Source organism: Cibotium barometz, chromosome 4 (assembly GCF_041138505.1).
Source record: "Cibotium barometz isolate CiBa-2024 chromosome 4, ASM4113850v1, whole genome shotgun sequence".
Classification (NCBI taxonomy): Eukaryota; Viridiplantae; Streptophyta; class Polypodiopsida; order Cyatheales; family Cibotiaceae; genus Cibotium; species Cibotium barometz.
This window is the reverse complement of record NC_141049.1, coordinates 715,337-740,242: the sequence shown is the minus strand read 5'-3', so window position 1 is coordinate 740,242 and position 24,906 is coordinate 715,337. Positions and strand designations below refer to the sequence as shown.

The window sequence follows — 24,906 nt, the reverse complement described above, 5'->3', positions numbered from 1 at the left end:
GCAGTCACCTTGAAGGCGGGTATGGGGGCCTCTTCTGCATGGCATAGGTGGTTCGTAGAGGGGTGGCCCAACCGCCTAAAAATTGTGCCATGTGGCGGTTGGGAATAACCCTATAATATATAGATAAATTACGCATTAGTCAAGACTTGAAGTAAAGAGTAAGCAGCGCACAGAGAAAGTGAGGAGTCTCAGCACTAAGTCCTACCAATAGAGTCTCACCACGGTAGAGCTAGCACGGGCTAAGAGAGACTCACCACGACAAAGCCAGCACGGGCTAAGAGAGAGAGAGAGAGAGAGGAACAAACCAAGTATCATGTATGCGACCAAATCGTGAAGGAGAGGAGCTAGAGCCGCATCCAAAAGGCCAAGGAGCGGGATTCAAATCTCTACGCTGGCCACCTGCATAAAACGAAACGAAGGCGGCAATTGTTGGCGCAATCAAGTCCCGCATATTCCTTTAATCTTCTTCTACATGGCGGAGGCGGGGCCTCTTCTGGGGCCTCTTCTGCACTACGCAATCGGCTCTGGGGACCTCTTCTGCATGGTACAGCGGCTCGTAGAGGGGTAGCCCAACAACCTAATAGAGGCTGGAAGGTCGAATTCTAGATCATCGGCAAGTATAAAGGAAAAGAATAAGAGAGCCGGTTTTGGAAATGTCCTGAGGACACTTTAGTGTCCTGTTTCTCACCAAAACTTTGGAATTTTTTGGGGAACCTAGAAACAACATTTTTACACCTTGTTTCAACCATAGGTCGGTTAAAAGTCAAAAAATAAAGGGGATTTTTCATGATGTCAAAACACAAGCTATATTAGAAATTTGACAAAAAACTCTAACTTGAAATTTTCATTGATACGTGGCGGTTGGGAATAGCCCTATGATATATAGATAGAAGATAGAGGCCAATAGTTAAATTTCTAAGCCTTAAAAGTGTTACCTCGTGAAGCAAGTTAATTAAAATTTGGCCCCTCTTGGCTTAGTTATAGTTAAATTTCTAATCCTTAAAGTGTTCCCGCCTTAAGCAGTTAATTAAAATTTGGCCCCTTCCGAACCGCTCTCTCCAAGGCAGGCGAAGAAGCTGTGCTCGCCATTGCCACACTCAAAGTGGGAGACAGAGGGAGAGGGGCAGAGAGGCTTTTATGTGCTCCGGTGGCGCTCCTCCTCCTCTTCTTCCGCAATGGATGCCGCTGCTTCGGATGGTGGGCTGTGCCTGAGCCAGAAGCTGAGCCAGGTGAGCCTGCACTCCGCGCCCCACCGCTCTCCCCTCGACCAGATCCTCTACTCGCTCGTCGAGGACGATCTCGATGGCCTCGGTAGCCAGGACTTCTTCTGGTAAGAACCCTAAATCCCTCTTCTTGCCTTACGCTCGCTTTCTGTGCACCCCCTTCTTTTTTCTTGGGGATCCATGGATTCTGCCCTCCCATCTGGCTTTTTGGCTCATCCCCCATGTCTTCCTTGCAGCACACCTGATTTTCTTACCCCCGTCGACCAGCAGTTTCAAGTGGACTTTGAACGCAATAAGGTGTTCACTTGATAGCTATTGTGATGTCCTAATCTGGTGCAGTTCAAGAAGCATTGCTCTGCTTTCATTTATAAAATAATTCTTTTCTTTATTTCTCATGTACAGGAGAATGCGGCCTCCATCCCTTCACCATTGAAATGTGGCTCTGTTAGAAGCAAGCGGCCCAGGCCAGGTAGCCACAACGAGGGGGAAAAACCCTCTTTTTTGACAAGCCTCTTCTAATTTTGCTTTTTGAAATCCAGACTACTGCTTATTTTCCCTTTTTTTGTACTTTCAGATTCTGTGATCCTGCAACAGCCAGTGATATCTCTAAAGGATAGCCATATATGTACACAGCAGGAGCATCCCAGTCTTTTGGAAGAGTCAAATGATGCCACTCCCTCTGGGCTGCAATCACATACGAAGACACATGCTTGTGCCGACTACATCCCTCCAAATTCACGGGCAAGGATTGCCAGCATGAGGCGTGGTGTTTTATCACCCCCTTGTATCAAGAATCCCTTCAGGCTTGGAGAAAATGAGGATTCCATCCTCAAAGAAAGGGTTCCACCCAGGCAAGGTTGTATTATGTCTTTAATTGCTGTACACGTTGACAAATGAAATGTATTCTGCATGGGTTTTGCTTCTGTAAGGCTTGCAAGAACACTAGACACTCTGGGTGAGATGGTTTCCTCCACAGGCCTCATTGACTGGTTTTGTCACAATGGAGAGTGCTAGTAAGCAACTCATAATGATACATTCTTTTTACTCTGGTTGGGGCCTTATTGGGTCCGGTAAAAGGATGTTTCAAGCACTACAGGCAAGGTCCGAAATAAAAACCTACTGTCAACTGTCAAGCAGACCTGCTCTAGGCCAAAAAGGTTCAATTGAACTAGGGCATACATACTGTATCTTTACCGTTAAATGAATGTGTCTATGGGGATGTGCAAGTAATGTCCTTGTATGAGCAGCGCAGAACTTGGGCTGTGAAAATTCACCCCTTAATAGGTGTACGACACATCACACCATATCCTTGGTTTTCTTGAGCTTGATTCCTAAGTCCTTCCGATCATAGTTGCATCCAGCTTCTTTTTGAAGTCCCTCATTTGATAAGACTAGGAAGATCTCATTGGCCTTGAGTAAATGGCAACAACGACATCAAGAGTGAGTTGTTTGATTGCTAGTTGTTTGATTGCTAGAGTCAGAAGAGTTGGAGATATGGGAGAGTTGGCACTCCTAATCTCACTCCCCTAGAAGTTCTGATGCACCTTGATACCTGCTTAAAATAGGAGTTCTCATGAACTCAAGATTGTGAGTTGGTAAAATAGCTTTTTGGGTGGTGCATTGTGAGAGGCTTTTTCTGAAGCCTACACATGAAAGTATACTTTTTCAGTGCCTCCCCAATAACTCCCTTCTAGCAAGTACATTTTCCAATTTGGATTAGCCCCACATGAAACTCCCCAATAACTCCCCTTCCCAATAAAGCAAGTCCATTTTTCAATTTGGATTAGCTGCACACGAAACCAGCTTGTCCTTTTGCTCTCAGAGCTCTCTTAAATTCCATGGTGCTCATTATTGATCAAGGGAGAAGATCATAGCCAAACCAGAGCAAGAGAGATAAATTGGTTCTTTGGAGGCTGAAATATTGCCTATGGGGCTTGTATGAAGTTGAGACAATGTCAGGCCTCATAGTACGATGCACAAAACACAAAGAAAGGACCTAAGCGTTTACAGGCTTGTCGGAGCTAGGTGCATATGTAATCATGTGAAGAGTGAGGTTGGCTTGTGATAAGGGCTTGCCTTGACTTCTTGGTTCTCAATAGCCTATCTCAGACTTGTTTGAAGAATGAAAGATTGATACAATTTTGATCAGGATATCAAAAGATTTGTGTTAGTGACCCATGTCACTCTCCTAGATTTGGATCTCATACCAGATAGGGTATTTGGAAATTATAGCGCTCTTGTCTTTTCCTCCTTCTCTCACAAAGCTGGTAGTTGCACCAACTTCTATAATTGGTTCTAATCTTGTTCTTTATTAGTTGCCCTTCAAGGATTCATCTTGGGAATGGGCATGCACATGTCTTGCACATGACATCCCCCTCTACTAAACTCGATGACGAGATTCTAACTTTTGTTTTTGAATGATTGTCATCATCCCTTTGTCTTTTCATGGACTCCCAAACTTGTCATTCTTTCCTTCGTGATAACCTTTTCATTGAAAACCTTGTGCGGTCTCCAAATCCACTCAAAATTTGATGAAGATCTATGCATTTATTTCACTGTGTCTCCTTTTCCTTCATGCCTTGTCTCTGAACACTTTCTTTGTGGTCTTTTATTCTTGAGTATTGAGTCTAGCACTCTCATTCCACTACTTGGAGGATCATCCTCCCTTGGAACCGTTGCTTGAAAGCCTTTCTTGTTGGTATGTCCCAAGTGTCATCCGACTCACAGGACCATCATTTTCCTTGGGTCTTGTGGAACACCACCAACCAACCTCTTGTGTTTCTTCCATGTCTTGTGTTAGTCTCCTTGGACTATGCACCTTCATTTGGGAGTGAATCAATGTTTAATCTTGTTGAGTCTTGGTGCTCTGATATCAATGTTACATATGGAAGCTCGGTGGATAGAATAAGTAACTTCAATGTTTAGAAATTTTGCAATCTTTTGTGATGAAGATAATGCACGAGAGAGAGAGAGAGAGAGAGAGAGAGAGAGAGAGAGAAGAAGAAGAAGAAGGAGGAGGAGGAGGAGGAGGATTAAGAAGAAAAGAAAGTTGTATTAATATCTACAAAAGGCCAAAATGACTTGAGACCAAAAGGTTACATCATGTCCATGGAATACATCATCATGGATGCTAGAGAGAGAGAGAGAGAGAGAGAGAGAGAGAGAGAGAGAGAGAGAGAAGACTAATGCTAATGATATGTTTAGCAAAGACAGAAGAGAAGGAAAGATAGACCTAATCTATTGTATATTGCCAAAATATGCCGTATATACAATGATCTTGTTGATTCACAGGTGCAAATGATCTTGTTGATTCATAGCTTTCATGATGCATATCAAAGATCCTTGCAATCCTCTACTTGTAGTCATACAAGAGAAGCTTCTGTTGATCCACCATTGTGTCCTTGTTGCCTTGTAGACTTTGCCAAATGGATTCTCTTGATCTTTGAATGATGATCCTAATGAATGCCTAATGATCCTATTTATAGGAGAAAGGTATGAATTCTTAATCAAGTTGGTTTTGCATATTTTTTTTCACAAAACATTGTCCAAAAAGTCATATTTTGTGTCCAAATAATGCCCAATAGGTGTCCCAATCATTGGGCTATGCCTTGGGCACTTCTGGAAGCTTGTAGGGTTGCAAAATTTGTTCTAAATTTGCTCCTAAATTTGTCTATATATTTGTTAATGAGAATATACATGTCTATGAGCATCAGGATTAATAGATGCACATGACATCTCCTCTTGTTAAGCTTGAAGCATTGGGGTAATCCATACATCTTTGCTTTGATTTTGTTCCGGTTCAATTGAAGACTCCACTTGATATTCATCGGCTCAATTCCCAAGCTCTTTGACTGGGTCTTCAAGTTCTTTGTCTTGGTCTTTGGATCTTCGAATCATATGTTGTCTCTTTTTTCTCCTCAGAAGATTGGGAGAGATTTTCGAGAAGTTTCTTTGAAATTGTCGAGACGATCTCATCCTCCTCTAAAATTTAAATAGAATTTGGAGAGATTTATCTTCTTGGAAACTATTGGATTGACTTCATCCTTCTCCAAATAGGATTTGGAAAGATCCACTTGCTTGATCTGTAGTTTTGGTTTTGGTTTGGCTTTTGGCTCTAGCTTTGGCTTTGGTTTTGGTTACGGCTCTAGCACATGCATCTTGGGTAATGACACCTTCTCAGAAACACCTCTTTGTGTGCGTCTCCCGAGAACTCTTCTTAGAATCTCTCTTTTTGTTGCGTCAATGCTCTCTGTCTTGGGTTGCTTCACAACCCAAGGTGATTCCTCCTTCGCCTTTGTTGACGTTGCCATGAATTGTGTCCATGTTTCCTTGAGTTGTGTCCAATTTTGCTCGTACAAAAGTTGGGCTTGACGCTTCTCTTCTTCAAACTCTACTTGATGATGTGCTTCTTTCTCACATTGTCGACGTTTCTCTTCTATGAGTCATTATATATACTCGGCCATGAATTGTTTGTATTGGGCTAGGTGTTCTTGTTCTCTTTTGTATCATTCTTCATCTTCTCGTCTCCAATGACTTTGCATAGTCTCATACTCACGTTGTAACTCTTCTTTCCAAAAAGCATCATTGCTCTCTATCGAGGTGAGGTTTTGGTGGAGAGAGTGTAAAAAGAAGTCTTTTCCTACCTAGGTTATACCTAGGCTAAGTCTTGTGCAGATTCTACCCTACATGCACAACCTACATGCAAAAATGGATTGAAATTTTAAAAACAAAAACCTTAATTTGATTTTTCAACTTTCACATTGAATCTAGGACTAAAACCATTGTTGTTAGGATTGAACTCATGCAAAATATGAAAATCTTAATTTTAGCTTGAAAATTCTAAAATGCAAATTCTAACATCAAAAACCCTAATTCAACGTGCACAAAATGTGAGCTAAAGGTTGTTCTAGGATGACCTAAGCTTTGATACCAATGTGTTGCGAAAATGCAAATTCTAACATCAAAAATCCTAATTCAACGTGCACAAAATGTGAGCTAAAGGTTGTTCTAGGATGACCTAAGCTTTGATACCAATGTGTGTTGCGAAAGCATATTCACGATTAATGCTAAGCAAAGAAGAGTAATGCTAATTCTATGTTTAGAAAAGACTCAAAAGAGAAGGAGAGATAGACCTAATCTATTGTATATTGTCAAATCATGCTATATATACAATGATCTTGTTGATTCACAACTTCATGCATATGATCTTGTTGATTCACAGCTTCATGATGCACATCAAAGATCCTTGCAGATCTCTACTTACAATCGGACAAGAAAAGCTTATGTTGATCCATTACTGTGTTCTTGATGCCTTGTAGACTCTAACAAATGGATTCTCTTGATCTTTGAATGATGATCCTAATGAATATCACCTAATGATCCTATTTGTAAGGAAAAGGTGTGAATTCGTAAATCAAGTCGGTTTTGCCTATTTTTTCCACAAGACATTGTCTAAAAAGTGCAGCCACAGAGCTATAGATTTGAGATTTCTTTTCTCATCATTCAACAAAGCAAATACACTCTCGTTGGTGGGGCCAGAGGATATTCGGTATCCAATCAGGTGTATTATCTTTTTTGCCTCTCTCTCTCTCTCTCTCTCTCTCTCTCTCTCTCTCTCTCTCGTTGTTCGCTGCCTTCTGTTTGCTTCGCTGCGCTACTGTCCGCCTTCTGTTCGCATCCTTGCTCGCTTCGCTATTGTTCGCCTCTGGCAACTCAGAGGCCATCAAAGAGGAACTCACCAAGGCAATCACCAAGAGCCTAGAAGGTAAGATGGAGGCAACAAGGGAGGGTTGGGTAGAAGTGGTGAAGAGGAACATCAAAAAGGAAGTGAAAGAGGATGCCCAAAAAGAAGGGCTCCAAATCGTCAACACCACCATTGAGAAGGAGCGGATGCGACATGCTCGTAGACTCAATGTGAGAGTCACGGGGATTCACGAGGTAGCCGACTCTACTCCTGAGGGGGATGGGCGGACACTATGCACATGACTTGGATACTCACATGAGGAACCCCCCTCCCCCTTCCTCAAAGCTTGGAGGGCCAGGAAAGACATGACAAAGAAGAGAGCTCTCATCATACAGTTTCGAGATGTGGAGGCACGCACTATCTTCATGAGGAAGAGTGTCATACTACGAGGCTTGGAGAAAACTCCTATTTTCTTGGATGATGATCTCACGAGGATGCAGCTAGAGCATAGGAGAGCTTGCATGCCACGAGTCTTACACGCGAGGAGAGAAGGCAAGAAGGCCTTCTATCGAGATGGTCGGGTCATCATTGATGGCCGGCCCATGGATTAGCAATTTGGGGCCTATGGAACACAGACCAGGCCACTGACAGAGATACACATGGCAGTATGGAACTGTAATGGTTCACTATGGGTGCAACCTGGATGATTGGAGCATGTTATGATGAGGAGAGACATCATACTTTTGATAGAAACACATTAGAGCCCAGAGAGGGCTACCTCGAGTAGAGGGATTCCAGTGGGAGTCAGCGGACCACACGCCAGGGTACCTCGAGAGGGTCGGGGGGAGTAGCAGTTCTATTCAGACGGGAGCTATAGGGAAGACTGAGAGTGGTAGCACAGGATCTAGAGGTCAGATACATGTGGATCAGCTTACAGCTCTCATAGGACAAGGTTATATACATAGCCCTATGTTACTTTCCTCCATCAGGATCCTCCTATGTCATTACAGAGGACATGCCACAGGGAGGAGGAGACAAGAGCCTCGCCATACACTTGTCTGTCAAAGGAGATTATGTATTATTCTACACTAGGGCAGGTATTTCTTACGGGTGACTTCAATGTCCACACAAAGAGTAGACAGTGTGAGGTGTATGACTATGATGACATGGAGATCCTCCACCCTGTAGATCCAGAGGAGATAGGGGCTAGTCAAGCATCAGAGGACACTGGACGAGACAGAGGACATTATGGGGACAACTTACTAGAGTTGGGAGCTAGGCATCGTCTCGTTATTTATAACGGGATGCTACAGTGGTCGGGATCAAGAGGGATGACATGCTTCCCACATGGGGGTCATACACGGACCGGAGGCACGGTGGTAGACTACATTATGGGTATTTGGAGGCATCACAGCTTGTCACCTCATTCTCCATCCCACCTCGTCCTATTGGGGCAGATCATACATACTTGGCATTTTCACTAGCCGGATCACCAGTATCACCAGTCCCCCACATACCGACGCCACACACTACCATCTACTTCACACATGACATGGTAGACATATACACTGGCAGAGTAGAGAATGGGCTCCTACTCATGGATTCCCTGGCACCTATGGATACCATTACAGCCCAGCTGGCATCACTCCTACACACGGCTGCATTACAGAGCTTCCCACATTGTATCCACTCAGGAGAGCCTACGAGTACTGGGACTATGCCCCAAAACAGATGGTATGATGACGAGTGCAGAGTCCTATACTCACGACTCCGCATACAGAGAGCCTTGGGAGCCATCACAAAGCAGGAGTCGAGGAGAGAGATGAGGAGACTCACTTGCCGCAAAAGGGGCGGGCCTTCGCAAAGATACAGGAGCTAGAGATCTTCCATTTCTTCATGAGTAGAGATAGCCTGATCTCATGGCGGCACTTCAAAGAGCCTCGGACATCGACACCCATTGCAGACCCATAGACATGGCACACATATGCAGAGGGCCTATACCACGCTCCACAGCAACCACCTATACCTCAGCCACAGGAGCCTCGACCTACCACGGCTAGCTTCTTTACCCACTCGATGGTAAAGGAAGCTATCTGCCGCCTTTAGCATGGACGGGCCGTCGACCATATGGGCCTATAGGGTGAGCATCTCATATATGTAGTAGATTCTTTGGCTCCTTTTCTTGCACACCTGTTTAACAAGGCACTAGTAGAGGGTTTGCCTGCGGAGTGGACGATGCACACCATTGTGCCGATCCACAAAACAGGGGATATGCTCGATCCGAGTAACTACAGGATGGTTATGGTTGGCCACGTGTTGGCCAAACTCTATGGTGTAGTGTTGGAGCAAGAGCTTAGCTTATATGTTGAGCGAGCAAGTTTACGCTCATCATTAGGGCAGGCAGGCTTCAGGAGAGCTTTCTCTACCACTGACCATGTATTCACTTTGAGATGTATGACTGATCACGCCAGAGTGAGGAAGAGAAAGCTCTATTGCTGCTTTGTGGATTTCCGCAAGGCATTTGAGACAGTACCACGAGAGAGGCTCTTTGAGTGCCTGCAATCTCTTGGCATACTAGCAGATATGACATGGGGCATCTATGCATTATATGAGCAAGTTTTTGGGCGAGTCAGATGCCCAGGAGGTATGTCCGAGACTATTGCTAGCACCATTGGTGTGAAGCAAGGATGCCCACTTTCCCCCATGCTATTTGGGTTATACATTGATGAGGTGGTTGACTTCATTTCACAGGGAGGCGGAGATGGAGTTGATCTAGCAGGTACCTCAGTACATATTATGCTTTATGTTGATGATATTGTATTAGTGTCTGAGTCTCTAGGAGGTCTACAGCAGCATCTACATGCACTCGATGATTTTTGCACACAGAGGGGTCTTATTGTGAACCTTGGGAAAACCAAGGTTATGGTCTTTCATACATCGAGACAGGGCAGGAGTCAGTTGACATTCACTCTCGCAAGACGCCAGGTGGAGGTGGTGACATCATACATGTACCTAGGGGTTGTCTTCTCTGCGGCAGCCATGCGCTTCACCATGGGTTCAACAATCAGAGCTAGATTGACATGGGGATATGCAGCATTGGCTATGCTAGAGAGACAGTGTCACCAGGTGCATTTTTAGGAGCCCCGGACGAAGGGGTGGCTATTTGACACATTAGTCACACCGGCATTGATGTATGCAGCAACGATATGGGCGCCAGGCCTTGCTACCCATTGGATGCCACAGGACAGATTGTCATATAGAGCTTTTGAGGCATCTAGACAGTTGGCTGAGGCAGGAGACAGAGGATCATGGTATGCACAGGTTACACATTGGTTCTCACAGCATGGCCTAGACATGGATCATCTACCACCATTCCAGTATGACAGGGATGCACCACATATCCGTCTCTCTCATAGTGAGAGGAACATAGTATTGAGCTAGGACCTATGGCAGCTCTATACACGAGAGACATGGATATCGTCTACACAGTCTCTTCCACCGCCGAAGATGCTGTACTACAGAGATCACTTCATGAGTATCATTGATGATGGATTTATAGTAGAGAGGCTTAGATACATGGAGGGCTTTTTACCACACGGCTCTCGAGTAGCTATTGGTCAGCTTAGAGTCTCATCATATCGATTGGAGATCGAGATTGACAGAGCAGCACGGATCCCCCGAGAGGAGAGGGGATGGAGATTGTGCAGAGAGGAGGTGGAGAGTGAGGAGCATTATGTACGCAAATGCAGATGCAGATTGTGCAGAGAGGAGGTGGAGAGTGAGGAGCATTATGTATGTAGATGCAGAGCATATACAGCCATCAGAGGGAGATATCCCATTTTATTCAGAGAGCCACATTCCCTACGCTAGCTCTTTGAGGCAGCAGACCAGCGCATACTGGGGAGATTCATTCTAGACATACAGCGTCACAGAGAGACATCATTACAGGCTCAGACAGCTCCAGAGGGGGGAGGACAAACACAGATTACATTATTTTTTTAGAGATCCACCCCACTCCCAGCCCATACACAACAGGGAATTACTTTCCAGAGGGCAAAGACACTCAGAGCCTACAGGAGACAGAGGACACCTGGCTTTCGGACACCACGCCTATACCAAAGAGAGATGACAGAGATCAGAGCTCAGTTTCACAGAGAGGGTGTTGAGCGATTGGCTCGCTTCAGAGCAGACCTAGGCATGTTCTTCAGGGAGTTGTGGACACTCCCTTCATTGATGTATACCATTTTATACCCCCAGTATGGTACAGGATGGAGCTAGCTAGGTTGCATATCATGATTGTATACTCCATGCATATAGCTTTGCATTCTCCTAGTAGTAGAGCTCCATCCCTTCCCCCACTCATTGTACTTATTGTACAACCAGATTCAGCTTTTTAGTTCAGTACTTTTTCATTTTGTTGGGATGACAAAGGATACCCCACACAGGTACATTGATTTGTCTCATAGGCCGAGTTCGGTCTTTTGGAAGACGTTAATAAAATCTTTCTTTCTTTCTTGACAAGGGTGTTGCAGTACTTGGAGGTAAAACTTTGGTGACCAGGGTGTTGCTGTACTTGAAAAATGCAGACTTATATAGGTACTATTGGTGTTGTATGGGCTTGAATGGAGCTCTTGTATGGTTGATCGATAGGCGTTCCCAGTTGTGTAATGCTCTAGAGATTTGCAAGTGATGTGGAGCTCAGAACGAAAGGTGGTGTTCACTGATGACTCAGCAGAGGTGCGTCCTAGAATTGCTCTTGATGTGGCTTGTGTGAGCTGAATGGTGTGCTCAAAACTGTGCACACCAGCGGTCAATAATAGTGCGCTCTATATTTATGTGTTGGGTTGCTGGTCGGGGGCCTAGATAAGGACTGTTGGCCAACAGCATAAAACGATAATGTCTTAATAAAGTGTCTTTTTTGGGCTGGCTAAAGTGCTTTTCTGGGCATGTTTTCACACACCTCTTAGGCCAAAAGGGAACCATGAAAGAAGATGAGGAAGGTGGTAATTGGGTGAAGAGGATCATGAAGAAGTATTTGGCTTTGGGTAGGGTTGGTTGTTGCGGGTGTAGATCATGTACTCTTCGTCTTTTGTAGAGTCTTTTGAGTTTGGGCTGTATTGGATCGATGCCACAATGCAAAACGTTTTCACGTGCACGAATGCTCTTTTGGGTTTCCATTCATACATGCATCCCAAACACAAAAAACAGAATGCGATGCAAAGGGAATGCAAGATGGTAAATGCAGTGCAGTGGGTTTTCACATGAGCCGTGTCCTCATGGGGTTTTCACTTACTTATGCGCCATTTACAACAATGATGGATAAAAATGGTGAGTATGGTCTCTCTCTCTCTCAAGATGCCGAGTTGATGACAATGGATACTAGGGTCCAATATTGGCACATTGGCAATATACATGTATCCCTCTCTAGAAGCGAAGTCTGATAAGCTCCAAGAGGAAGGTTGTGATGTCAAAGGTGTAGAGGGTAAGTAGGTGTAGATAGGTTGGCCGTCTCCCAACGTAAGACCTCGAACGGGACTCTCCAATGAGTAAGAAGTCCCATCCTCCGGGTGGTCTAGATTTGAGTAAGGAGAATCAACATCTGGTGACAAAGGTTGGTCCTTTGAAATCATGGGTAGTCAATCCATGTTGTGTGCTCTCAAGGTCTTCAATCCCTTTGCTCACTATTGCTTTGATACCATGTGAGGACAAAAAGACGAAAAGACCAAACGTGTGAGAGATCAGAGTGAAATGGATGAATATGTATAATGATGAATGAAATCTTGTACAAGAGGCTCTCTGATGTGAGGTGACTTTGAGTAGTAGACCGGCGAAGAAGCAAAGATGAGGTCGGAAATGAAGCATGGTTGATGATGAAGGCTCTAGTCGAGGGCAACAGTGGCACTCCGTGAAGATGTCGATGTTGAAGGAAGGGGCTCGGTAGGTGACGAAGGCTCACGTTCGAGACAATGGTGGCACTTCGTGAGGTGGTAGATGTCGAAGAACACAAGGGTGCATGCTTTGGTGACGAGGGTATTGCAATACTTGAGGGGTGCAGACTCTGGTGACAAGGGCATTGTTGTACTTGAAAAACGTAGACCTGTATAGGCATTGCTGATGTCGTATGGGCTTGAATGGAGCTCCTGTATGGCTGATCGATAGGCACTCTTGGTTGTGTAATGCTTTGGAGATTTGCAAGTGATGTGGCGCTCAGAACGGAAGGTGATGTGCGTCGATGACTCAATAGAGGTGTGCCTTGGAACTGCTCTTGATCTGGCTTGTGTGAGCTGAATGGTGTGCTCAGAATTGTGCACACCAATGGTCAATAATAGTGCACTCTATATTTATCTGTTGGGCTGTTGGTCGGCCCAAATAAGGGTTGTCGGGGCAGCAACATAAGACAATAATGTCCTAATAAAGTGTTCTTTTTTGGGTTGGTTAAAGTGCCCTTTTGGGTAGGTTTTCACACAGCCACATGTAGGCAAAGCACGTTGAGGAGGGCTTCTTCATCTCTAAGTCATTGTGATGACAGAAGATAGCGAGGGTCTTGATCTTTTGATTGGAAAAAGTGACAAAATGATTGGTTTGTGTCACCACAGTGTTCACCCACTTGTCTATGTCCTCCATAAGCAAGTCAAGGCAGTGAGAGGCACAAGGAGTTCACACTATGGACTTGAACTCTGTCTCAAGCAAGCGGTTGATCTTGCGGCGGCGATTGGACGCATTGTCCGTAACCACTTGAATTACATTTTCGGGGCCAACCTACAAGGATGATGGATGCATGAAATTTGAATGAGAGTATGAAAAATAAATGAGACGTGAAAGTTGAAACTTGAGTAAAAGGCAAAGGCTAAAGCTTCAAGCTCAAAATTGTATCTCACCTCGATTATGGCTTGTCGAATATGTCGAATTGTATCTCACCTTGATTATGGCTTGTCGAATATGGTGATAGATGAAATTGCCCAATGTTTTCTTCCTTGTCTTTCTAGCATCCACGGTCCGCAAGAAGTAAGTGCCAAGAGGACCAGACACTAGAATGTTGAGGATGTTCCTCTTCATTCTATTGGTCCATCCGCCAGAGAGGATGCAACACCTATACTTCACCCATCCTGTTCGGACGAACTCGATGATCTGATTCTCTCCTTTTCGTCATCAAATGCCTTCATACGTATGTTCTTATAGGTGATACCATGTTCATGCCAAGGGCCATGGCATGGTCTTACTTTGGCAATGGCCCTCACCATCCTTTGCCATTGAGGAGTTTTAAGGACACGAAATGCGAGATTGCACTCAATGACCATGCATGCAATCTCCACATTTGTCTCTTGTTGCTTTGCTCGGACCCGAGAGAGAGAGAGAGAGAGAGAGAGAGAGAGAGAGAGAGAGAGAGAGGTCACATTCGCTCCAATGGTGTCTCCAAGAGTGACTTGCCTCTTGTGTGGAACCTCAAACTCACTTGGTCTCTTTGATGAGGGATTGGAGTTGGTCAAGGAGGAGAAGGATGCGAAGAAGGATGACGAGGATGTATCCTTTGTGGACGGGATGACTTCGTCTTGAGCGGCGTCAATGGCGGGGGAGACTCTTCCACTATCACTTACTTTGCCAAGCAAGGAGCACTTCTTCACAATGCCATCGGCAATGTCTTGAGGGATCATGTTGCAAGTTGCAATTTGTCCCTCATCTTGGAGAGATGTGCAAGAAGCCTAGTGTAGACCTTGCCACAATACTCGCAAGTCCACTTCCATGCCCATGACTTCCCCTCATTCTTCTCATGGATAATGGCATGCAAAGTAAAGGCTTCATGCTTGGTGAAAGAGGAGAGAGTGGTCCTCGGAGAAGGAAAGGGAGAGGAAGGGGGAGGCTTGAGAAAGAGGGAGAGAGAGAGAGAGAGAGAGAGAGAGAGAGAGAGAGAGAGAGGCTTCAGGGGGAGGCTCGAGGAAGAGGAAGATGCTTGAGAGAGCCTAGAGGGGAGAGGCTTGAAGGAGAGCTCGAGGGAGAGGATTGTGTCGATTGACTCTTGAGCAATGAGCACTTGTGAGAGGAGGGTTGAGCAATGAGCACTTGTAAGCCCAGCGGAGCGTACAATGACAGACTCAACTACGTGTCCAAGAGATAAACATATAGAGAGAGAGGGGAGAGAGAAGGGAATAGGGATCTTACACATTACACCACATTGAGTGGGGAACATGCTCCGCTTCCTTTCAAAAATTTATTCAGGAACAATCCATGGGCACGTTGGCCAGGATCAATACAATCAATACAAAACAAACAGATATGTCAATGTAGGATATCCAAGTCAATGTTGAGGCATGAGATCTTTGATGCCGTGCACACCATGGGGATGACCCACAAGTATCTCTCACTGGGCTAGTACCAAATCTAATATCTAAATCCAAATCCGATGAATCCAAGTCCAATGAATCTAAATCCAAATCCAAGTCCAAGTCCAAGTCCAAGTCCAGATCCATGTCGAAGCTATATGTCTAAGTTTCATGTTCATGTCCAAGTTTCATGCCCAAGCTCTATGTCCAAGTTCTCCATGTCTATGCTCCATGTTTGTACAGCTCCGTACACGCGTCCGTATCGTCCATGTATATGTCCATACAAGTCTAGGGCTGACCGTACATCTGAAAAGCAAGTTGGAGAAGGTGTTGATGGCGAAGAAGAAGCTCTCCATGATCATAATGATGCCCACACACACTCCACGATCTCCTTCAATCTTCAATTATCTTGTTCATGGTACTACAAGAGAAGTCCAATTCTTTTTATACTTGTAAGAGACCTAGCTTTTTGCCAAAAAGCCTTCATGCTTTTGCTTTGTCTTTTTATGCTTTGCTTTTTTCTTTTTGTCTTTGTTTTTGCTCTTTTTACTTTTATTAATAAAATATTACTCAACTTTTGGTGCTTTGCTTTTTTGGCTTTTTGGCCTTAGAGTTGCTTTTTGAGAAAGTGCCTTTTAGCTTTTTGGTCCAGCTCGGTCTCCTCTTTCCAATGGTGTCCTTGGCTCGCGATCAACCTTGTTTGATTTTTTGCTTTTTCTTGCTTTTTGACCAAGAATGGTGCTTTTTCTTAATCAAACCTTATAGACCTTGTCTCCATGTCTTCTTCCATCTATCTGATGTTCGGGCATGGGTTTTATCATGTGAAATAGAGCTAGGAGGGCCAAATAGTTACAGCACTTATGAGGATGTGGTTGGGGGAGAGGCTATTATATAGGATGCAAGCAAAGGCTAAAGCCTAAAACAGTCTCCAAAACGTCGAAGAAACGACGAGAAAAACGGAAAAAAAACGGTCGATTGGATATGATTGTACCTCCATCGTATCGGCCATATTGAACCATATAGTTCGTAACAAACCGGATTGCTTGGGCGATGCGCAAACCGGGTGCCACTATGCATGAGACTGAAGCTACCACCCAGTTGGGCCATGCATGATGTGTTTCATGTCAGTTGGTTGAAGCCTTATATTGGACCTCCTCTCTTCGATATCCACAATGAACAAGAACCAAACAGTGGACGAAGTTGAAGTTATGGTTCTAGAACAGATCCTTCTACATCAGTTCAAGCATGGCTCTGGCCGAAAAGAAAGATAGTTCCTCACAAAGTTTCAAGACCTAGGGAAAAACGAATTGGTGTGGCTTGACAAGACCTTCCTCAAAGATTTTTTGGCATTATTGATGGATTATTTGGAGGCTTTGCGGCGTCCTTCAATGTAAGCAGAAGGGAATATCACACGCATCCTGCACTTGAATGCCACGTGGACATATTTGTACGAGCAGGCGCACGACCAAGAGTAGAAACTAGTCCCTTGTGAGCCCTAGTCCGGGACGAGTCAACCAAGGTTCCACTCTAAGCATCCAAGGTCAGGTGGACAAGTCCCGTACATGGTCTTGGTCAGGTTGCTTACAAGTCCCACACATGAAGCAATGCCAGTCCGTATTGTGAGTCACCCTCTAGAATGATGACAGGTGTTAGGCTTGTAGCTAGATAAGTAGAGCATGTAGATAGAAGGGGCAGCCTTATGGGCCACCCTAGAAAAGGGGTAGGCCGTGTAGGCCACCCTAATGGCCAAGGAGGCCCATGGCCAAGCCCAACAGCCACCATTGGCTGGGCATGCTGTCGGCCAGGCCTGGCAGGAAGGCGGCCAGGCCTAGAAGGGCTAGGGGCCAGGTCAGCCAGCCCTTAATGGCCTTGGCCAGCACCCAGGCAGGCTGGACAGCAAGGCAGGCCAGTGCACAGGTCTGGGCAGCAGCCTAGACAGCATCTCCAAGGCAGCCAGCCCATAGGGAAACAAGGCGTCTATTTAAGGCAACTGAAACAGGTCATGGGGCTTAATAAAACAGGCCGACCTCTCCAAGTATCCACCGACCAGCATATATGAGTACTATATAAGCATAGGCTAGAAAGTCTTTTAGCTATCTCATAATCCACAAAGTGCTGAAGAGCTCCAAGGGCCAGGACAGCCACAGGGAGCGTAAAGCAAAGGTGAAACTTGAAGGTCAAGAATAGGGTCTACAACCACGGGGAGATCTACAGATTTGAGTTTTTTTCTCATCATCCAATAAAGCAAATACACCATCCTTGGTGGGGGCCTTGCAGGGGGTATTTTGGACCCAATCCGGTGTACTGTCTTTATTGCTTCTCTCTCTCTGTCTCTCTGTCTCTCTGTCTCTCTCAGTTCATGGATTAATTTTCAGTCCATTGGCTGTGGGAAGTTCTGCAAAAAGTCATGGCCAAGACTGGGTTTAAAGAGGAGCTCGTGAAGGTAGAGGACAAGCTCGGCACAATTATCAAAGAAAACAAGAAGATGGTCGACTCTTCCGTTACCACAATCATAAACCGCCTCTCCAAACTCGAGAAGGGATTTGACAAAATCCAGGAGCTCGAAGAGAGATCTTCCAAGCAAGAGGCTGAGATTTCAGCCTTAAAGGAGGAACTAGTGGAGGCCAAACTGCATGCTAAAAGTCAAGCGGTTGAAATCTCAGCCCTCAAAAAGGAGTTGGAAGCCACTTCAAAAAGCAAGCTTGAGGATGGAGAATTTCAGCCCTCCTTGATTGAAGAGCTGAATACCATCAAGGAACAAATGAGGATCATTCGAGAGGAGGAGGAGCAACATAAAGAGAAGACATCTTCATGGGTGGAGGTGATCACAAAGACACAAAAGAAGATGGACGAAGCCGAGAAATGGATCGAGGTCGCCAAGAAAGGGAAAGGTAAAGAATCGCCACCCATCCCCACTCCCACCATCATCAACATGACCCTTGAAGAGGAGCAAAGGAGGAAGACCCGGGCCTTACATGTACGAGTGTCCGGTCTAAAAGACCGTGATGATGCGGAAGGGGAAACCAAGGAGCTCTTCTCTATGATGGGCATTGAAGCCACGCACACAAAGGCATGGAGAGTGGGAAAGAAGAGGGAAGGTAGTGGCGAATCTTCTTCTAAGGAGAGAGCACTTATCATTCGTTTCCCCTCCATGGAAGCCAAGAAGGACTTCTTGAAGAGACGTCCTACACTCAAGCAAACGGGAATATTTCTTGGAGATGACCTCACACTCTCGCAATTGATAGAGACGCTTCATGTTGCAGCATCAGAGGCATATCCCCATAGTCAGCCTACACGGAGACGATCTGGGAACATGCCCCAGAACAGTTGGTATGATGAGGAGTGCAGAGAGATGAGGATCAGATTACAGAGAGAGGTGCTCATGGGTGTTACCACTCACAGACAGTCACGGATTACCTTCCGGCACCTAGTGCGACGGAAGAAGAGGGCTTATCTTGCTCAGTTAGAGAGGGATTTGTACCAGTTGTTTATGAGTCAGGACTCAGGTGAGGCATGGAGACTATTCCATGAGCATTCACCATCACCAGCCATTACCTCCACAGAGATTTGGGGTGAGTATGCAGCATCCCTGTACACAGCACCAGGACAGCCGCCCCTGCCAGACCCATCGGAGCCATGCCCAGAGACGTGTGCTTTCTTTACTGCTGAGATGGTAAGGAAAGCTATTGACAGGATGAGGACTGGGAGAGCATATGATCATGATGGTTTGGTAGCAGAGCACTTTATTCATGCCAGAGATATGCTTGCAGAGCTTATTGCTATGATGTTTAACCGAGCCATGTGTGAGGGTTTTCTCCATGTGTGAGGGTTTTCTTGAGACTTGGAATATGTCCACGATTGTGCCTATCTTCAAGTCAGGGGATCCCATGCTTCCTGGGAATTATCGTACCATCATGATTGGTCACACATTGGCTAGATTATATGCTTCTATTCTTGAGCAGGAGTTGAGTAGATGGGCAGAGAGAGAGGGCATACGTGCATCAGGGCAGGCAGGGTTCAGGAGAGGTTTCTCCACTCTTGACCATATCTTGATACTCAGAGCTATTATTGAGGAGGGCAGATTATATGGCAGGAGGATTTATTATTACTTTGTGGATTTCCGCAAAGCTTTTGACACAGTACCGAGAGCCAGATTGATGTGCAGACTACAGGAGATGGGAGTGCCCACAGAGCTGATTTGGGGAATCATGGCTTATACAGGATAGTTGTGGGGCAGGTACGTACTACCCAGGGTATATCTGAGATGGTTCACTCCACTATTGGGGTGAAACAGGGCTGCCCCCTTTCCCCCACCTTATTTGGGATGTATGTGGATGAGGTTTCGGACTATGTAGAGCGGGAGGGTGACAGAGGAGCACAGCTAGCAGGGACATGGATTCCGTTGTTATTGTATGTTGATGATATTGTGCTGATCTCAGATTCTCCAGAGGGGATGCAGCGTCATTTGGATGCATTGCACATGTTTGCAGAGGACAGTGGATTGTCTGTTAACCTTGGTAAAACCAAGGTGATGGTGTTTAACACCACAGCACAGTGGGTTAGGAGATCAATGCCCACCTTTACATATGGTCAGGAGACAGTGGAGTATACAGATGCATATACTTACCTTGGTGTGGTTTTTAGTGGCCCACTATTTTCCTTGAGGAGAGCAGCGGAGACCAGATTGACCAGAGCTTATGCAGCATTGGGGAGACTAGAGAGGATGTGTTCGCAGGTTCAGTTTCAAGAACCTCGAACAAAGCTGTGGCTCTTTGACACTTTGGTCACTTCAGCCATGCTGTATGGAGTGGAGATATGGGGACCCTCAGTGGATCACCACAGCCGAGCTAGTAGCACTGATGGATGGAGACGTATGGAGAGGTCCTTGGTTTCTATGATTTCCCGGATGATTAGGGCCAAGGCCTCCGTACCACATGATATTATCCGTGTAGAGATGGCTGCCCCCCCATTGGTAGTAGAGGCACTCACTCGATCAGTCTCCTTTATACATAGCACTTGGGCTCTCCCTAGAGACAGATATGCTCGCTTAGCCCTGGAGTCTTCACGACAGTTGGCATCACAGGGAGATGGATCATGTTGGTATGCACAGATGACAGCTTGGTTCCAACTGCATGGCTTTAGTATGGACAGGCTACCTCCATTTCAGTACTCCCTGGATGCACCCTCCCTCTCTCTCACACGGGCAGAGATTACCAGACTTATCAGGCAAGACTTGACTCAGCTGGACACTAGGAGGACATGGATACAGCCGACACACGAGCTTGGTACGAAGATGGCTTTCTATAGAGATCTTCTTCTCCAGCTCACGGAGGATGGGTTTGTGATTAGACCCAGCTACATGGATACTCATCTTTCTCATGGGGTACGGTGTGCTATTGGTTAGATGCGCACATCCTCACACCAGCTAGAGATTGAGATTGGCAGATTCAGAGGAGTACCAGTTGAGGCCAGGATTTGTCAGCTGTGCCAGATGGAGCCAGAGACAGAGTTACATTACATATGTCACTGTCTAGTATATTATGAGATACGAGGCCGTTTTCACTGCTTGTTCAGAGAGGGCTTTGGACCACTTTCTAGAGTCATGAGATACCAGGATCAGAGATGCCTCGGATTGTACTTGCTGGAGCTGCGTAGACATAGAGAGGGTCTCCTGAGAGGGAGGGGATCAGAGAGGGAGAGACACCTACAGAGGCAGATTACAGACTTCTTTCGACCAGAGATTGAGCAGTCAGGTCAGCAGGCATTGCAGCTAGCCCCAGAGTACAGCCGCACCAGAGGTACACTGATTGATCGGGCTATAGAGCTGGGGCGGTCCAGGCGCCCCAAGATGAGAGGCCCATCTCGACACCGGCGGAGACTACAACAGAGGATCAAGACCATACTAGCACGGCATGGGAGACGTCCAGTCAGAGTACTCACCATGGAGGACATTGAGGATATCCGCCATCGACCGATGAGAGACGTCTTTGGATAGTGATGTGTATGATGCTTACCTTTGTTGCTGGAGTTTTCCTCCTAGATGTTATCCATTAGGAGTTCCTGGTACCGTACTTTTCCTCATAGTTGTTTCAGTTTCAGTTAGTTGTTTAGTTGTTTTTAGCTTTCCTTACACAGACATTGTATCAGATCCACCAATTGTTGTAACCTTTTTGGTCTCATAGGTCATTTTGGCCTTTTGAAGACGTTAATATATCATTTCATTTCATTTCATTTCCCTCTCTCTTACTTCCGCTACATTGTGCAAATCGTCAAGAAACAGGGTGCTGTTGGCACTTGGGTTGCCAACGTGGGCCAACCTTCCTTGTGCAAGCGTTGTAGCACCCCGGAGAAGAGACAATGACATTGCCAGTGGGATCGCCCAAAAGCCCAATAGGTTTGGTTAAGCTCTTTACAACTGAGCCAAGAACTTGCCATTTTATCACTTGGGCCGTGATTGCAGCTATACTTTATGATGAGGATGGCACTGGCATTGCCCTCCAGCTTAAATACTTTTGGATCTCAACCATCCTAGCTTCAGGGGGTCCCGGTTATGCAGTGGATCCAAGGGGTTGGAGATTGCTAGAGAAGGGAGATCATTAGCCGCATTACCGCTTGGCATATCTGGTGGGCTAGATGTGGGGAGGCCATTGATGGCGACAAAACTAACCCCCCCCCCCCCCACCCCCTCCCTCTTATCCGCATGTGCCCAGTAGCCTTGGCAGATGTGATTCACTCTTTGGCTATACATCATTCACACCTTGTGGGGATGATCGAAACACCATAGGCGATTTATGTCGCCTTTTACCTACTTTCGGATGGCATCCCAGCATAGTTGTTTGCGAAACTAGTCCCGCTCATGAGGTATGTAAAAATGGTACGGTATGAAACTATGCAAGCGAAACTATTGCGAAACTGTTTTTTTTTAATAGCCGTTTTTTTGGGTGACCTTTTTTTTGTTCGTTTTGTTTCTTCTTGTTTTGCTTTATTGTTTTTTATGGTCGTTTGGGCAATGGGGGCTTTCTACCTTGCCACCTTCTCTTGACTTTGCATCTCTAAATGTGTACAAATATCTATTTTTCAAGTGTTTTTTAAAAGTCGACTGAACCTCTATCGAACTTATTTTTCCGAAATAAAAAGTCCCGTACCGGTACCGTTTTTTCATACCTTCGTCTCGTTTCGTACCTTCGTACCTGACAGCTATGCATCCCAGCCTCAGCGGTCTCGATTAGTGGACCCAAGGGGTTGGAGACTGCCAGAGATGGGAGATCATTAGCCACATTACCACTTGGCATATCTGGTTGGCTAGATGTGCAGAGGCCATTGATGGCGATCAACAACAAACCCACTTGCTAACCCCCCTACCTACCCACCCCCCCCCCCCCCCCCCCCCCCTCTCCTCCTCTCCTTTGGCAGAGGTGACCTGCTTTATTTGGCTAGACCTTACGGGATGATGGGAATGCCTCAGGCCATTTATGCTGTGCTGCCTTCCTACACGCTTGGATTTTGGGCCCTTTCCTCAATTGAGAGGGCGATGGATTGATCTGGCACAATAGGCCACCTCCCCCCTCAAGGTCTTAAATCTTTTTTATTTCTTTTAGGTTTTAGATCTCTACTAACCTTTTTTTTGAGCCTCTTCAGTATTCCTCTTTTGTGGGATTCATCTAGGTGTATATAGGCATGTTCCTAGATTCATCTAGGTATATATATTCCTCTTTTGTGGGATGCATATATCAGCGGGCTCCACTTTGGGGCTGTTTTTTTGCAGTTTGCTTTCTGCAGACGTCTCTTTCATGACCAATGAAGGACATGTTTCTTGGAAAAAAAAGTATAAATTCGTTGTGCACCTCTTTTGAGTGCACGCTACAGTTCTAGCTTGGTTTTTATAGAATTAAACTGTAACTTCTTTTCTTATGGTGCGAAGCACTTTATTGTATTAATAGCCCTCAAAATTTGGCAATTACAGCACAATTCTTACCAGCTTTGGGTGCCAATTGTTCATCGCGCTACCGAGAGGAGTTTCATGAAATCCAGGTGGATTAGGCTGCAGTGCTTTTAACTAATGTCATAAGGATGCCATGCCAATTTTAACTATTGGTGGCCTGTCTTCAATGCAGGAAGTAGGGCGTGGAAATTTCAGCAGCGTGTTTAAAGTGCTCAAGCGTATTGATGGCTGCCTCTATGCTGTCAAACGGTTGCATCGTCAGCTTCGGCAAGATAGTGAGAGGTTTTTCCACATAAAACTTGCCTGCATTGTCTTCACTGTCTTTCATCATTATCAATAAAGTCATCAGAATGAGATGTTCAATAAAGCTCTTACAATCTGGTGCATGAAGCAGGAGACAAGCTTTGACAGAGGTTCAGGCATTGGCAGCACTAGGTAGTTATAATCACCTTTCCTCATTTTTACTTGCCAAGCAGAACTTCCTTTTAATGGGGGCATGCTTCTTATTGTCATCGGTTGATAGTGGCTAGACGAGACTGGAATTGGATCTTATGCTTTTGGAGGTGCGGTATACTTGGTATGATCCTTTAATGTAATCAATTGATTTTGGGATTGCTTTCCTTCTTTGGGTATCAGGACTACACGAAAATGTTGTTAGGTATCACACTGCATGGTTTGAAAATGACCATCTGTATATTCAAATGGAGCTCTGCGATGGTACTTTGAGCAGCCAGAAACCGGCTGCAATGAGATGTCCAGAGAGATTTTTGATTGAAGCTTTACGACAGGTAACTTGCTTGCTCCCTTTTGGTTTTTTATGACCTAAACTGATCCTTCATCAGCTCCTTCTGATACTACGTAAACATGATGCTATGATCCAAAGAGATCCCTTACTCAGTTTGAGTCTCTCCTACAACAGGTTTCTCAAGCTCTGGCTTTTATTCATGCACGCGGGTTGGCTCATCTAGATGTCAAGCCTGATAATATTTATTTTGTTGGAAGCACATTCAAACTCGGAGATTTTGGAAGAGCAACAAAGCTTGATGGTAGCATTAATGTGGAGGAGGGTGATGCTCGTTACCTGCCATTAGAGCTAATTAACGATGATTATCGTCACCTGACTAAGGCTGACATGTTTGCACTGGGTGCAAGCATATTTGAGCTTGCAAGGAATTCCCCTCTACCTTCATCAGGATCACAGTTTCAGGCTCTGAGGAAAGGAAAGTTGCCATTACTTCCAGGCTTTTCGTTGCCTTTTCAAAATGTGTTAAAGGTATGCAGGTAGTTCTACTAGCTGTGCATCAGTCCCGAGATCTGGTAGTTTCATCAGTTCTTTTTTGTTGGCTAGCCGTCTTCATTTTCAAATGGGCTTAATCATCATGTTGTCACAGGTTCTGATGCACCCAAATCCTGAAATTCGGCCAACTGCACAAGACTTGCTCAAGAATGCTTTGTTGCGCAGCTCGGCGGGGAAAGTAGAAACAGCCCATCTCCCTGGAATGTGTCAATGATGCATTTCTATGGGGTTTTTGTAATGTTGAATTGGAGAACCTGGCAGCTTCGCTTGCCTACCCTTTCTATCTATGCTCTCCACGAACTGAGCGAAACTTCCGATTGGTGACACCATAACTATGTATATCTTGATAACGTAGGGGTTTCCCTCTGCTAACTGTATATGTAAGCTTGCTTCCAATGTACTCAAAGCACGTGACTTCATCATCATCAATGCATCATGTTCCC

The 24,906-nt window shown here is 45.4% G+C and overlaps 1 protein-coding gene across 1 annotated transcript; it reads left to right on the top strand.

Annotated features, from left to right (window-relative positions):
- The first annotated feature begins 1,041 nt into the window (after nucleotides 1-1,041).
- WEE1 (WEE1-like kinase) lies at nucleotides 1,042-24,906 on the top strand. The gene is made up of 10 exons (XM_086784335.1): nucleotides 1,042-1,330; nucleotides 1,460-1,520; nucleotides 1,626-1,692; nucleotides 1,798-2,079; nucleotides 23,188-23,255; nucleotides 23,339-23,448; nucleotides 23,561-23,601; nucleotides 23,803-23,954; nucleotides 24,086-24,439; nucleotides 24,558-24,906. Exons 1-10 carry the CDS (start codon nucleotides 1,176-1,178, stop codon nucleotides 24,675-24,677), a joined length of 1,410 nt encoding a protein of 469 aa, XP_086640461.1. The 5' UTR covers nucleotides 1,042-1,175; the 3' UTR covers nucleotides 24,678-24,906.